Source organism: Bacillus rossius, chromosome 7 (genome assembly GCF_032445375.1).
Source record: "Bacillus rossius redtenbacheri isolate Brsri chromosome 7, Brsri_v3, whole genome shotgun sequence".
In the NCBI taxonomy this organism is placed as follows: domain Eukaryota; kingdom Metazoa; phylum Arthropoda; class Insecta; order Phasmatodea; family Bacillidae; genus Bacillus; species Bacillus rossius.
Window position 1 is genome coordinate 71,000,171 of NC_086335.1, and position 17,117 is coordinate 71,017,287.

The 17,117-nt window shown below is 34.6% G+C and overlaps 1 protein-coding gene across 1 annotated transcript; it reads left to right on the forward strand.

The window, feature by feature from the left end:
• The first annotated feature begins 452 nt into the window (after positions 1-452).
• Positions 453-12,488, forward strand: LOC134534350 (proteasome subunit beta type-4). Its single transcript, XM_063372764.1, has 6 exons — positions 453-670; positions 6,401-6,607; positions 7,304-7,450; positions 8,209-8,407; positions 10,920-11,011; positions 12,419-12,488. Exons 1-6 carry the CDS (start codon positions 549-551, stop codon positions 12,429-12,431), a joined length of 780 nt encoding a protein of 259 aa, XP_063228834.1. The 5' UTR covers positions 453-548; the 3' UTR covers positions 12,432-12,488.
• The last annotated feature ends 4,629 nt before the right edge of the window (positions 12,489-17,117 follow it).

A 17,117-nucleotide genomic window follows, 5' to 3' on the forward strand; every position in this document is an offset into this window, starting at 1 on the left:
TTGGAAATCACTGTTTTACCTCGATATCGCCATATTTAACATCCAAAAGACTGCAGAAATGATGCTTGATCATGTTTGTAGATGGTTAGTAAGTATGTATTAGAATATCAGTTGTAAAACAAACAATTCCATAAAATACAGTAATTAAAAACTGTTTCCACGGTACAAACACTACACTTCAGGCAATTTTTGGGCGTCTAACCTTTGGTGCATACCATGAGCTGAAAAACGTTAGCTTCACCTGGTTGCAATGTAAACATTCAGACATGGCCACCCTCTAAACACGACCTATGGTCTATGTTACTGCATGGTTCATGTTACTATTTTTTTTTTCAATTTTGTAAACAACTACTTGTTCTGAATTGCTATTTCAGTTTCAGCTAACTTGCGTTGTTTAATTCTCATATTTATCTTTGTCGCCATATTTATTTAGTTCCATGCTCTGCCGCTAATACTCTTCGCTCTATGATCAAAGTCTTATATGTCGAAGGTATTGTATTAAAACTACCTATGGTGTTGGTGAGTGAAGAAAGCAAATTGTAATCAACATGAGTAATTTGAATTTTGTCCCAGAGTTTTGGCGAAATGGGCCTTCACCGGGGGCATTTTATAATTTTCCGAATAGTTGTGTGAAGCCATGTGCAGAAACAAATGTTCGTCAACGGTCTCAGTAAGTATTTTTAAGTTTGAATATTGCTTAACCAAACAGATCATCCATTTGTTGCATGTCATCCTTGGTGGAAATTTCTTATATGTTTTGAATTTATGTACATAATGATACAAGCCTGGGTCGTTATCATATATGTAATAGATTCGAAGGTTTTAGTTATGGATATATTGTTTGGGTTTAATGCAGTTTTGCACTATTTGTCATGGAAAAAGTTCCGAAAACAAAAAATAAATAAAAATAGATGTAAAATTCACAGAAAACAAGAATAGGTAAATATGTAGTTGGGCGGTATTTGCGAAAAAAAATGTTAAAAATCCGAAAATACTTTTATTCTATGCTCTTTAACTTCCTCTTTTCAATAAAAGCGGCGGAGGTAATAAATTCCAAATACTTTAGGAGATATCGAATTTTTAAATTTCATCATATGTAGTTGAGCGGTATTTGCGAAAAAAAATGTTAAACATCCGAAAATACCTTTATTAGATGCTCTTCAACTTCCTCTTTTCATTAAATCGGCGGAGATAAGAAATTCCAAATACTTTAGGAGATATCGAATTTTTAAATTTCATCACAATTATAGCAGTGCGTTCATGTGGCTTTCACCATTGTTTCTTGTTTACGAGCATCTATTTTTTTATTGGATAATGATGTCACGTGATTGTTCGTGATAGGCCAGAATTCAAATTAACCAATACGTGATTATTTACTTCATTTATTGTTTAAAACGGTATTTAATTACCGCCTCCAACTTAGGCGAGTTTTTAACGTTTCTAATTTTAAAGTCTTATTTTTTATTGTTGCGCAAGTAATAAGTAACAAAAAAATTTACGTGAGTTTTTTCTGTTCATCCTTTGTCCCGGTTTGTTAGGTCAGGTCAGTTACATTATAAATACTTTAAAACTAAAGAACCATTGTAATAATTTCATATTATTTCTAATGTACGCTTAGTTTCAAAGTATTTATAATGTAACTGACCTGACCTAATCGACCATTTTCATTAATTAGGCATTCACAAACACACGGCAAAATAAAAAAATGGCGACGGTCGAATGATAAACACAGGTCTTGTATGCAAAATAAGAACGGCGATATCTCCTAAAGTATTTGGAATTTCTTATCTCTGCCGCTTTTAATGAAAAGAGGAAGTTGAAGAGCATCTAATAAAGGTATTTTCAGACTTTTTAACATTTTTTTTTCGCAAATACCGCTCAACTACATATGATGAAATTTAAAAATTCGATATCTCCTAAAGTATTTGGAATTTCTTACCTCCGCCGCTTTTAATGAAAAGAGGAAGTTGAAGAGCGTCTAATAAAGGTATTTTCGGATTTTTAACATTTTTTTTCGCAAATACCGCTCAACTACATATTTACCCAAGATTAAATCAGTCAGACAAATAGAACCATCGACATCAGCAGATTCAGTCTTGTGCAGAACTGCAATGGTGTATGTCCAAAAAAAAACTGCATTAAATCAAAATTACCCATTGCATGATTCATTAAAAAAAATTGTGGTAAATGGTATTTCCGAAAAAAAATGTTAAAAATCCGAAAATACCTTTATTTAATGCTCTTCAACTTCCTCTTTTCATTAAAAGCGGCGGAGATTAGAAATTCCAAATACTTTAGGAGATATCGAATTTTTAAATTTCTTCATATGTAGTTGAGCGGTATTTGCGAAAAAAAAATGTTAAAAATCCGAAAATACATTTATTATATGCTCTTCAACTTCCTCTTTTCATTAAAAGCGGCGGAGATTAGAAATTCCAAATACTTTAGGAGATATAGAATTTTTAAATTTCAGCACAAAACCAGCGCATTCCTGTGGCGTGCGTGAACCATTGTTTCTTGTTTACGTACGAGTATCTATTTTTTTTTATTGGATAATGATGTCACGTGATTGTTCGTGATAGGCCAGAATTCAAATGAACTAATACGTGATTATTTAGTTCAATTATTGTTTAAAACGGTGTTTAATTACCGCCTCCAACTTAGGTGAGTTTTTAACGTTTCTAATTTTAAAGTCTTATTTGTTATTTTGATATTGTTGCGCAAGTAATAAGTAACAAATAAATTTACGTGAGTTGTTACTGTACATCCTTTGTTACGGGTTTGTTAGGTAAGGTCAGTTACATTATAAATAATTTAAAACTAAAGAATAATTAAAATTAATTCACATTATTTTTAATATCACCTTAGTTTGAAAGTATTTATAATGTAACTGACCTGACATAATCGACCATTTTAGTTTACTGTTCACCCTCTGTCCGGGTTTGTTTGGTCAGGTCAGTTACATTATAAATATTTTAAAACTAAACAGCCATTAAAATTAATTCACAAAATTATTTTTAATGTCGGCTTAGTTTGAAAGTATTAATAATGTAACTGACCTGACCTAATCAACCATTTTATTAATTACGCATTCACGATTCACGTATTCACGAACACACGGCAAAATAACAAAAATGGCGCCGCTCGAATGGTTCCACAGATCTTGTATTGCAAAATTAAAAAATTCGATATCTCCTAAAGTATTTGGAATTTCTTATCTCCGCTGCTTTTAATGAAAAGAGGAAGTTGAAGAGCATATGATAAAGGTATTTTTGGATTTTTAACATTTTTTTTTTGCAAATACCGCTCAACTACATATGATGAAATTTAAAAATTCGATATCTCCTAAAGTATTTGGAATTTCTTACCTCCGCCACTTTTAATGAAAAGAGGAAGTTGAAGATCATTAAATAAAGGTATTTTCGGATTTTTAACATTTTTTTTTCGGAAATACCGCCAAAATAAATATTTACCAAAATTGTTTGAGGTATTACTCGGATATCACAGCTTTTTATAACGGAAAGAAAAAAAATCGGAAAACATTATTTTCACCCACTACTTACACATCTCTAAATTTACTCCGAACGGATGGTTTCTTAATTTGTACTGTTTTGTGAAAAAATAACAGATTACAGCTTACATTACAATACCCACGTATTCATACTATCAAAGACATTCATTGTTAACCAGTATGGGTATTTTTAAATTTTTTTTTGTTTAAATAATTACTTTATTGCAATTTTAAGGAATTTTTAATGCTTATATTTCATGTTTGTTATTTTGTTAGAATAAGTTAATAGCATTCCAAAATGTTGGTTTTTTACATTGCAAAACATTTAATAGAATTGTTGACATTGTTCATTTTCTGTGAGGAATACGTGCTGTGTACTGAAGTAGGCGACACATTGAATTTTGCAGTATTTCAAAGGAATTTTTTGATTACAGCCATTGTATATTCTGTGTTTGATATGGCTGGTGTTTCATATATCCCAGTTTAGCCTATCTCTGGATCTTGAAAACATGATCCTGATAGCTAGATCCTGTGGTAGCTACATGATGCTTGCTGTTTTAGTTCTGTAGTTGGAAGATCCTGCATGTGAAAGAAATTGTGAAATAAGAACAAATTATTATTGTAGTATGAAAAAAATCCTTAAAGCATCATGTACCATAGTATCAAACCAACAGGATCATGCCATCAGGGTCAAGCTTTCAGGATCCAGGGATAAACTTCAATATATGAAACGGAAGAATTAGCATATTTTTAACGCTCAATAGTTGGCTGCAGTTGTGCTAATCAAAGAGATAACACGATCGCGGGTAAACAATGAATGGCAGTGAAAACACGGGTATTGTAGTGTAAGCTTTAAGTTTAAACTGTTATTTTTCATGAAACAGCAGTAATTAAGAAACCATCTGATCAGAGTACATTTATGGGTGTGTGTAGTGTGAAAACCATGTTTTACAATTATTATTATTATTATTTTCAGTCTAAAAAGCCCCGATATTCGAGTAATACCAAAACAGTCTCTGCTATGCGAATAAAGCACAAAATAAATTTACATCACTATTGTGAGCACAGGCAATGAGGCCAGTCTCTTGGGAAACTGTCTCGGTTACGCTAATAATTGGCGATGGGCGAGATAAAACACATGTTAACAACTGTAACCTATAAACAGAGATTTCTTAAAAACCAGTATGAATTTTTAAATACTCTTTTCAGGTAAATAGAGGACGTCTATACTGTTTCACAACACCATTGTTGGGATTTTATTAATTTGTTCACAGAAAAGCCTTTAAACTTGATATTTAAACTTATGGTATTTATTAAACTGAGCAATTAGCATTAAAAATTAAAACATTGTTTCTTTTTTTTTACTGCACAATTCACATTATATTCAGTTTATAAATAGGATTCAAACATTTTTTTGTATTTAGTATCTGAAAAACTATTTAGAACATACACAGATAAAAGTCATAATTTTTTTATTTAAAAATGATGTAATTAAATAAATTTTCCTAAACAAATTACAGGGCTCTACAAATCCCAGAAGCCAGGTTGCCATTATGCCTAACTTTTCCTTGCTGGCAACTAACTTCTGCCAAGATGTAAAGCTACAGTGGTTTTGATTATTTTAACCAATTATTTTGTTACAAAATCTTGTACATTAGAGATGACCGGGTTCAAGAAATCTGAACAGAATTCAAATCACAATTTATTGTTGATATTGTACCATGTTGCCGTAAAGGTACCATTTTTGTACCTACTTAATGGGTAAAATAAAATCTAAAAGTAAAACTGCTCACAAAATTATATATATTATATTTATTTATTTCTTTTTATCGCTGACTCCTATACCTGTGCCTGGCTCCTAAACTTTCAGAAATTTTTTGAAGGCCTTTTATATTATATTGGTTCTGAAACAATTTTGAAATGCCACAACTGGCTCTGAAGGACCATGTGAAGAAATTTAAAGATGCAACAACAGCAAACCCAAAAAAAGTAGTAGTATTCAGAGAGAGAAAGGAAAAGACATGAGAAGAGATGCGGGAAAACATTTTTACAGACAAGAAGAAGCTGAGTTTAGAACGAAAAAATGATAGAGAATGTTCAATATTATGCCAAGGAAGAAATAAAAAATTTCCTGACAGGCACAGAAAAGGTAATTTTGACCACATGTCCTTTTTTTCATACAGATGTCCTCAGGCATTTATAAAAGCAGTGTAAAAATATTAAAGAAAAAAATTCAAATAATTTAAAGTAAAAAAAGTACAGATCAAAATAAAATTTATTTGAAAGATGTTAGCCTGAAACTGATAAACTTTTGCAAAGATTTAAGAAATGCTCCAGAAACTTATTTAATTTACACAAAAATAAAGATGTGTATTTCTATAGTTGGGATGATATAAGTCCTCACGCTCTTGGAATAAAAGATAAGTCTATGAAAGATAAGAGACTTGGAAATAGAGAACATAATTCAAAATACCACGTGGTTTTTGCAGTGGAAGAAACTATTTGGAATTAAAGAATAATTTCAATAGAGTAGAAATTTATGCTTACTCATTTCATTGATATCTATTGTATGCCAAAAGAGGAATTGTTTGCACTTGGTCACACCCGTAACATTTAAAAGTGGCATGAAACTAATAAAAAAATTATTTGTTATTATAAATTTCTATACTAAATTATTTATCATACGTAAATGTAGTGACAGAGTATAAATGAAGCAAAAAAATTACAGAGTTTGATAGATCTTTCAAAGACAGTGTAAGTTGGATACTAAATGTGTCAAACTGGATTGTTTGAAGATGGCTGGCAGGAATATAGCTGAGTGATGAATGTAGATGCAGATGTTTGGAGGAAACTTTCAGTCCTGAAGGAGTAGCGACGCGTGTGTCGCAGGGCGCCCATCACCACGGGCACGTCCGTGCTGGGGATCAAGTTCGACGGAGGCGTGGCCATAGCCGCAGACATCCTGGGCTCGTACGGCTCGCTGGCGCGCTTCCGCGACTGCCCGCGCGTCATGAAGGTCAACCGGAACATCATCCTGGGGGCGGGCGGCGACTACGCCGACTACCAGTACCTCAAGGACATCATCGAGCAGAAGATGTGAGTGTCACTGTGACCGTAACTCCCGGCCGGCCGGGTGCAAACACTCGCACGTTGACATTGTGGAGCTTGCTTGTTTTTAAATACCTTGAGAAAACATATCCAGTATGTCCACGGTCTGAAGAGTAAGATAACCTCTTTAAACTGGTAATCTTCGTATTAGTTGGCCTCCAGTACTGGTTTTTTTCTGGAGGAAATGTTAAATGTTAACACTTTAATCTCTTATATCCCAAGATGTGAAAGCATTTCTTTATCGTGAGAATTTACTGTCAGTGTTTGTTAGTAAGCCCCTGTTAAGGAGTTTCTCGAGGTACTTAGAAATTTAGACCAGGCAAGGATGAAATTGTATGTATTTATAACTCAGGTGCTAAAGTTTTTAAACTTATTATTTAAGGAAATATTCTCAAGTGAGATATTCTGAAAGGTTTTTATTACTGTATTTTACTTTGTTGTGCATTTATAGATACTTTTTTATCACTTGTCAGGTATTATAATTTAAATAATAAAATAATTTTGTACAAAGAATGGCTTATAGAATAGATAAACTGATTAGAATAGATAAACTGATGTTATTAGTTAGAATATTATGTGTACAGCGAGCACATTAATCATTGGAATCACCCGCCATGCTTGTGAGAACCGAGTGGCAGGCAGGAGTGGAGGATGGAGGCTGCAGGGCCGGTGTTTCTGCGACAGCATCGACGACGACTGCCATGACGACGGCTTCCACCTGAAGCCCAAGTCCCTGCACTGCTGGCTGACGAGGGTGCTGTACAACCGTCGCTCCAAGTTCGACCCCTTCTGGACCAACTTCGTCGTCGGGGGCATCCAGGACGGAGAGACGTGAGTTGTGAGCCCGATGCTTCTGCAGATCATTCTTTAAATGAAGAGGTGCAAAGATTTTAGCTGTTGATTATAAAAGTTTGTAGCCTGGGGAGTGAATTTTTAATATATTTTTTCTTCTATAGGTACTTCCCTCTCAAAAAAAATGTAACTTAGTTGTCTTAGTATAAGTACAGTGGTATCTATGAAAAATCATCCAAAAGTCAGCTCGATAAACAACAGCTGCTCAAGTTTAAATGGTTGCTGGAACTGTAGTCTGGCAACTTTGTTTTCGACCTGCGCAGAGCCCGGTGTCAGGCGGCGGTCACGTGATTCTAGCGGAGTTGGGGGGGAGGGGATCGGTTGCCGGTTGTGCTCTGCCTGGATACGCCGCTCCCGAGATGGTGCTTCGCAGGTCGGTTTACACGATGCGGTGTTGGCGCTAGTGGGAATACCTTTCAGTCACATCGCGAAGGGAGAGAAGTGTGTTCGTGTACGTTGTCCTTGAGGGAGGAGACGATTCGGGGGGGAAGGAGGGGTGGGAGTTAGGGAGGGAAGAGCTTCGCAGAACGGAAACTTCCAAGGTCAATTACTAAATTGCCGGGCTTTAATGTTTTGGAATGTTACTAGAAATTTAAGTAAACACATGAAGAACCTCCAAGCAAAATGTGAGCAAAGGTACACCCCATGTCGAGCAAACAGGTAAGAAGATGCCAGGACGGAACCCTGGAGGTCGGCGTGTGGATGTGGCGTTGATGTTTGAACGTCCCCGGCTGCAGGTTCCTGGGCACGGTGGACAAGCTGGGGACGGCGTACGAGGACGCGCACATCGCGACGGGCTACGGGGCGTACATCGCGCTGCCGCTGATGCGCGACGCGCTGGAGAAGAACCCAGACCTGGACATGCGGCAGGCTCAGGAGCTCCTGGTGAAGTGTCTGGAGGTGCTGTACTACCGGGACGCACGCTCCTTCCCCAAGGTCAGTCCCGTGACGTATTCACTCGAGTACAACACACCGTTCGTCCGTTCTTGGAGCTCTACTAGCTCCATTCCGAGACAATCCATTCGTTGAACTTCATTTGCGTGAATGTGACACCATCCATTCTAAAAACCTTTTTTTTTAGTTGGGTATAAGAATCCATCAATTATGAGAGACACAACTCGTACCATCTTAAATTCTTTACAGAAAACATTTGTGTTCTTAAAGAAAATCCATTTGCAATACAAGTATCACGATTATTTGTAAAGAATGAATGGTGCATCAGTTCTTTAAACCTTTCATTCGGCTGTTTCAGCCATAAGACGAAGCTGATGTTTGACATGTGAAAGGGCTCTTGTGTCTTTCTGAGATTAACAGTTGCCTCGCGGTTTTTCAGCATTTCGTGTATGTGACAGTTGACTAGCTGCAATGTTCTGAAGTATAGTCGTACGAAACAATCGGCTCTTTTATTCTTGTTGCAAATGTTAGTGAGCTTGTCTTCAGATATTGAAAGACGTCAGTATTGTAAACTGCACCACATTTTCAATCCTCAAAAACTAGACACAGTAAAACCACTATACAGCCAAACTGAAGGGACTGCATTCTTGTGTGTTGGTTATAGGTAAGTTCTGTGTAAAGAATAGGACGTAACAAGGCTAGCGAGTCCTTATCAGATTTTCCACTACATGTAGAATTTTGAGTGTGACCATAAGAAATGGCTGTGCATTTGTTGTATCATTTAATTGTTTTCTATAATTTACAGACCTGCCATTACAATGTTCATAAATTGCAAATTTTTAATTGTTATATTGTAAGTAATGAATATACATGTTAAGTAATAGTCACAATAGCTCTTCGTGGTAATTATTGTTGTTATTAGTGATGGGTAGGGATGGTGATTTTTCGTTTTCGCAAAAGAGATGCGCAAATATGCTAAATTATATTTTTTCCGCTATAAAATGTGAAATCTAGACTATCCCGAGATAAATGTGAAATCACGGTAAAAAACGTAGATTCGTCTTCACTCTACACAATTTATTTACTGATTGTATTTCGTTTCAGTTCAGTATCAAAAGTAACCATCATATTATGGCGTATTCAGCACAAGTATCTTATTTTCACGTCATTCACAACACTATTGTTCGTAAATATTGAATGAAAAATGGCCATCCGTGCCTCGCGATAGTAAACAAAGCAAAGAACAACTAGCTGGAAGAGTGTTCCTCATTTTGCAGAGTACAAGTTTTTAGGCCACCATATTTTGACATCTCTGCTTCGCCACGCTAACAATTGTAAGTCCCATTTTCTGGCTGTTTTGGACGTGAAAGCCGCGTGCTTGTGTAGTCTGTGGAAGGTGGTGTGTTTACAAATACGTGCATACTCGTGAATGTGTTGTATACTGTTATTTCTCGTGGTATAAATGGAATGAAACGTAATTTCCATTCGCGATCGCATAAATGAATACAATAGTGAACAGTTCTACGAAAGTGATACAAATATTTTAATGTGCAATTTACGTAATCGCCGTCTGGAGTGGAAAAAAAAGATGTATTTTAAAAGCACATTAAATCTGAGGGACATCAGGCTGCAATAAAAAGATTCACCAAGAAATCGAATGAAGGAAAAAAAGTCGGTAAAACGGCAAGCAACGGTTTCCGGCATGATCGAAAACTAAAAGAAGGCTAAAATTGAAGAAGAAGAAAAACCGGAAAAAAAAGTTGAAAAAACAGTTTCAATAACATTATTTGTGCACTCTACATCTTCTATGGCCATGAACACGGCTAAAAAATATTTATTGTAATTTTAAGTATTCAATTTATTGCACTCATAAGTGCTAAAAAGTTGTTTGGAAACCTGCCAAGATAGGCTATCTTTGTAGTTGTGCTAGATCATTATTTCTGTGATTGTTAATAATTAATATGTGTATTATTTAATGCTTTTTAAAAATATACTTTTCATTAGTAATGTAAAATGAGAGAATTGGCTAAATCTTGTTTTTAAAAATGCTACAAAATGCTAAATTTCAAATTCAAAATGCTAAATGTTATTATTTTAAATGCTATAAATCACCATCTCTAGTGATGGGTCAAAACATAATTTTTTTTAAATTCAAAATACAAGTAATTCCTACCTCAAATCCCAACATACAAGCAAAAAGTTAGGTAGGTATTTTGTTATGAACTTTCAACTTTTTTATTTGTTAGTTTTACAAACTAAGTTTACAAAATCAATACATATAAAAAAAAATTACATAATTAGGTATTAAAAGAGCGATACTGTATCTTGAAAAGCGGTCAACATGAGTACAAATAAAACTATAAAAGTTCAGAGTTTTCATTGTTTAATTCGTTGCATTGCAGCCAATATTTCTCTTCACATCTTTCGACAATACAGATTGGTTGTTGTTCGAGGGATTGAGGAACTAGCCGACCCATCGGTGATGGGCGTCCGAGGAACAGTTGTGCCTCGACGCCGGTGCAGTGTCGTGAGAGCCGTGTGTTGCTCGTTGCAGTACCACCTGGCCACCATCCACAAGCAGGAGGGCGTGAGCGTGTTGGGACCCCTGGAGCTGACCACCAACTGGCAGTTGGCGCACATGATCAAGTGAGTCTCACAGTCCCCCTCCCCTACCCACAGCTCACCACTTTGACGGCTCCGCGACACTGGGAACATGGGTTTTTGATCTCAATGTCAAATTCTCGTGATGAACATCAGCGAAACAAAATTTGTGAGTTATATGAATATTCAAAATTCTTGTAAGTGATAAGTTATATGAAATAACTGTACTAGTTCGGAGTTCATTATTTCTTTTCTAATTGAAAAACACTGCATAGTTAATAAAATATAAATTTAAATTTTTTTATGTTGAATACAATATATACATTTAATTGTACAGGAAAAATTTGAATTTAAGATTTTGAGATCAAAAATAATCAGGTAAGAACCTAAATGTAAGAGATCTGGAATAAATGGGATCTTGAATTAGGTCTAATCAAAGAAAACTTAGAAAGTAAAATACTCTGATAGAAGATTCTTAGTAAAACAATTTTTGCTCTTTATTTTAGTCTTGTGAAATTTCATATATTTAAATATTTGATCTGATCAAGTTCATTGATGAATCCCTTTGTATTTTTTCTATAAAATTGTACCAAGTAGGCCTAGCAAATATTCTGTATTTAAGTTAAATTTCATTATATATTTTGTTTCATATTCCGTGAGAAAAATGACTTTCACAGTTCTAAAAACCAAGTCTTCAGCTGTTAACATAAAAAAGAAAGTTTTGTTTTTTTTTTTCACAAAGTTAGTCATTAGGTACAAGATTGTATGGTGGATTACGATAAAACTGAAATAACACCAAAAAGTGTCACTTCACCGTATAACACCGAAATTCAAGTTTATACATATCATGGAATTAGGCAGCATTTAACCAAAAATTAATTCAATCATACAAAAAGTAATCTTTCATTGTTGGACAAGATTGTACCAAACTTCATATTTTGGAAAAATTAACTAAATTTGGTTTATTGTGCATCTCTTTTTGAATCACTTTTAAACCACAAATGTTCGCCAATTTATTTGTATTGTTCTGAATGTATCTGTTTTAGACCAATTTATTACAAATTATTGCATTTAAAAATGCTACATATAAATATTACCACTATTTTGTGAAGTATTAGAAAAAAGCATTTATAAAAAAAACAATGGTGAAATCTTTTGCTTTCAAAATGAAATTGGACTAAAAATAAAACCATGAAATCTTGTCTCTAATCATTGATCGGCAAAATTAGGGACTCTGCTTATTAATAATGCTAATTTAACTAGGTGACTGTTTTGGTGGGGTACACCCCTGAATTGAAGTTATTCCCAGCAGATGCTGATACAAACCATGGCCAAGAGTGCAGAATTGTTGTAGCTGTTATGGTTCTTGTTTTGAGAAATACTGAAATGTGAATCCACAATAGAGAAGTTGTTGTCACATTACACTAACTGGAATTTTTTTTTTTTTTTCAGGGGCTATGAGTGAAGATATTACTTTTGTTACATGTATCCTTTGCGAATAAATTCATAAATTTGCAACTTACTTCCACTGTACATGATTTTTATACAATTTTTTGAGTCTCAACGGCTTTTCGTCATTAATACGTACTGCAAGTAAACTGATACTGTGTCACATAGTGTTAAGATCGATTGTGACTTAACTATTTATACGCTGTTGAAACTATGGCAATTAATTTTTTTTAATGGCCATTACAATGGAGTTTTTTGTCATGTTGTAGTTCATGATTGTTGAGGTTTGTTTATTTTTTCCATTTCTAGTGCAAATGACAAGATGAATACAAATAATATTTTGTTTTCAAGTTTTAAATGACAAATGCGCAGTGTTTTGAACTGTTGTGATTTTTACATTCCTGTTTGGTGGACAGTAGTGAAAGAAAGAACTTTGAATACTTGTCTCATGATTAGGGCCAATGAAAAATGGTAAATAAAAAAGGCCCATTTCGGTGAATAAAAAGTTATTTCGGTGCAAAATTTCGGTGAAAAAAAAAATTGTTTAGTTAGAAAAAATAACTATTTCGTCATTATAATTTTATACACATGTACAGTAGAACCCGTTTATAGTGAACCCGCCTATAATGAATTCCCGTTTATAGTGAATTTCCGTCTCGGTCCCGGCAAAATGATGTGAGGTTATGTATTAATTTATTGGATATAGCGCACAACTTTTGTCAATGTTGATACGTTTTCCCGTGTACCACGAACAAATTTTGCCGACATAATGCACATTTATCTCAAATATTTTCATATAATTACAAGTATTTTCACAAAACGTCTATTCTGGATCACATTAACGTTTTTCTCCCCAATATGCTACTCCATTGTCCACTGTTCATAATATAAACAAGTCGTAATCGAGTGGCCTCGGTAGGCTACGTGTAGCCAGAAATGGTGCTCAGTTTGGTGAAAATAAAAAATAGTTTTCCCTGCATAGTTAAAGAATGGGCGAACGCGTGTACATTTAATAAGTTATCAAAATTAAACATAAATTACAGCCACACAAATACGTATGTACATTATAGCAGCAAATTCAATATTTTTACGTCTCATTTTTATCGTTCACGTTTCGGACATTTTGATCGAGTAAGGTTTTTAAGACTACCATTAGATAGAACTCTGTGGGCTAAATGTTTCCATAGAAAGTAAGAAATTTTCGTTCCAGCTTTAGCAACTGCGATACTAAATGATATGTAGTGATCTTTGATGCGCCAGACTCGTTATTTTTCGTTTATTTACTTTTGACGGTAAAAAGAATTTCGTGTTATTAAGCTTCAAATGTGCTTCAATAAGAAATACAAACATAAAAAAGGGTGAAAAACGCGTTAAAAAACGTAAGGCATTATCTGTGCGAGATAAAGTGGACATTATTAAAAAGGTAGACTCCAACCCTACTGTCCCGCACGTGTTAATATCAAAGGAACTGGGAATTGCAACATCCACATTAAATACAATATAAAACAAGCTGAACAATCTTCTTTCTCAAGCTGCTAATACGTCACAGAGTATTAAACGCCTGAAAAAAGGAAAATACGCCGATGTCGAAGAACCATTAATAGAAAGTTTGTACATGTGTAGTGTATTAAAAATAATATCTGCATTTGCTCATAAAACTGTTGCTTTGAGTATTTTCATTCGTTCTTTTCTTGGCTTAGGCCTATGTGTAGTTAAGATTATGCTTTTGAGTATGTATTGCCAATATAAAAGTTTTCCCAGATATAAAGTTTCCCCTCTATAGTGAACATATAAACTAGTCCCTTCAGATTCATTATAACAGGGTTCTACTGTATATGTTTGATGGAATAATTGCTTTATTTGGTCAAATTTTATCAAAAACATTGTTTTGAAGTACATGCACATCTAAAATTTAGCACGCTGCATTTGTAATTAAAATTCTCAAGATTACATACAAAAAAAATCGGAAACTGATCAGAAACGTTAGTGTCTCAAGTCCATTTTGACTATCTCTGAAAATCAGCTATTATATATTTCCTGCAAACTAGTCCCCACCAAAACACTGTACTTATTCAACATTACAGAGTATTGTTTTTTTTATTTGTTTACGTTTTTCACCGCCTCAACTGCGTGTGCGGTATTTGTTCATGTATATGTTGGCACTCTTGGCCGGCATTTATTTTCGTGCATTGCCGTGACAACTACGAAAATAAATAGTCGCCTCGGCTAGGACGCCCATATAGGTACAACAATTAGCATTTTGACAGTTATGATTTGATTGGCTAATATGGAAGTGACGCTATTTTTCTGGACTGCGTTTGGCCGATTCAGAGAAAGGAACAAAGATTGAGTTAAGGCCTATCGACGATTGCGTCACCAGACGCATTTGCGGTCGGCAAAATAATGTAATTTTTGCCGTTTTATGGCCTATTACGTCTCGTAGGAACGTATGCGACGACGGAGACTGAGTAGGCGTACGTCTGGATGTAATAATTTTCATTCATGAAATACAGTACAACCCTGTTATAACATTCTCCAAGGGACCAACTTAAAAAAATGTTATAAGCAGGAAAATGTTATAAGCAGGAAATCATAAAATTACATCTTCACTTTGTATAAATTATGTGTCGATTGATTAATTTAAAGAGTATAGGTAAAACAACACAATACAGGAGTAATACACTAAGTACAGCAATAGAGTGGAAAATTGGTTAATTTTATTTATAGATAATACCTAATAATATGCTAAAAAAAAGTGTTGTACGATACAGTTCAGACACAAACAGAAATATTCAACTCTTTTGCAATCACAACACGCGTTTTGTTGGGGTTCCTGTCCACTAGTTAATAAACTGAATTTTTTCAGCTACAGAATATGATTTTCGTTTATATTTATCGGCCATCTTAGCCGTACAATAACCTGAATAAAATTTCAATACTGCGTATTTTAATTAAATACGACCGTGACTACAATAAGTAAGTGAAAAAAAAAATTACGGTAAAGGTTAACCACAAACAAAAGCCGTGAATATATCCATAGAACATTTAACCATCTCAAGGTGTTAAACCTTTGAAACAAAAACCAGCACCATAGAATACAGTAGCACTGTTTCCGACCATGTATCAGTGCACAAAATGTGCATCATAAGTATAACGGAACAAGTCATAGGCTAACATGTGCGAACAGGACGCCATATTGATAGTTGATCCGGTGCAAGTTGTTTAGTGCGTGTGTACCACGTCTATGGTGAACTACACAAATGTAAACATCTGATGTTTGTATATGCGTGTTGTATTTTCTAGCTATGTTTTTGCTCTAAATTATGACTTTGAAGGAAGAGATACTGAAAATTGTGGCAGTTATCAAAGCAAATTTGAACGTTAAAGGCGGGAATGTAGAAATGTTAATATTGTTACAGGCGGGAAATTAAAGCATTGTGACAAATGGAGAAATGACGGGACCATGAAATTATGGTGTTATAGGCGGGAAAATGTTAAAAACGGGAATGTTATAACCGGGTTGTACTGTATATGGTTCTAGAGTAACTTGACGCTTAGTTCCAGTGCGATGCTCGAAATTTACAGTGTTTTTCACACGTGTATTTTATTTTCCAATCGACTTGCACATTACAGAACTTGCACATCATGATGCCTTTTTCTTTACTGAAAACGTAAAATCCTTTGTCGTCATATTCTTTAGCTCTTTCGAAAACACAACTTTCGGCATTTTATATGTTTATCCAGTGACCATGGTAATATGACCAAAATGACACAAAAACTTTAACGGAAAACGATCATAGATGCGGAAGAGAGATATATTGCATCCACTCGGAAATAAAGAACTTAAACTCGACAGACACACACTCGTGAAAACAAAATCATAGAACATTTCGACACTCGTAACTACCAACGCCATCTGTGATTTGTCCACCAGTAGCTAATGTTTATTGCTACACTCTACTCTATGGGTGCTAGAGAAAAACAAAAGCAAAGATGGCGTCTCACATATAACCTCTTGGAATAATAAACGTTTTGTGCAGGTTCCAGAATGTTTCAACATGATTTTTCGCGATAAAAAATGTTAATTTCGCGCGAATATAGCGATTTCGTCATATTTCGTGAAAAACTACGGATTTCGCGCATCACAGCAAATTTCGTTAAAACGAAATGCAGTATATTAACGTCTTATCACTACCAAGTAAGGTTATTTGTATTACACTTCATGTGCAAGTGATTTTTTTTAAATTTCGCGATTTCGTCATTAACGAAATTTGACTACCCCTACTCATGATTAGTACTGTGTTATACGTGATTGCAGTGGTGATCTAACCTTAAAATAATTTACCACTACTTTTGTATATTATTGCTTGGCAAGTTGCGTAAACATGTCAACTTACTGACCACAAAATATGGCAATTTATGTAAATCTATTTTACATCCAAATTGTTGACAATTCTTACGAACAACTATTTGTTTCACCTTTAAACCTCTTTCCATAATTTAACCAAAAAAAATAAAGCTATAAGATGTGTTCCGCATAGCAACGTATCACATTTGTGCCAGACTTCGTTAGTTCATTACTATTGATTGGTCCTGTGGTGGAAAGATTCCTATGTTCCAAATACCTATATCAAAATACTTTGGCATCAAAATTAAGTCTTTAGTGTTACAAATCTCTGGTGTGCCATGTGATCAAAACATA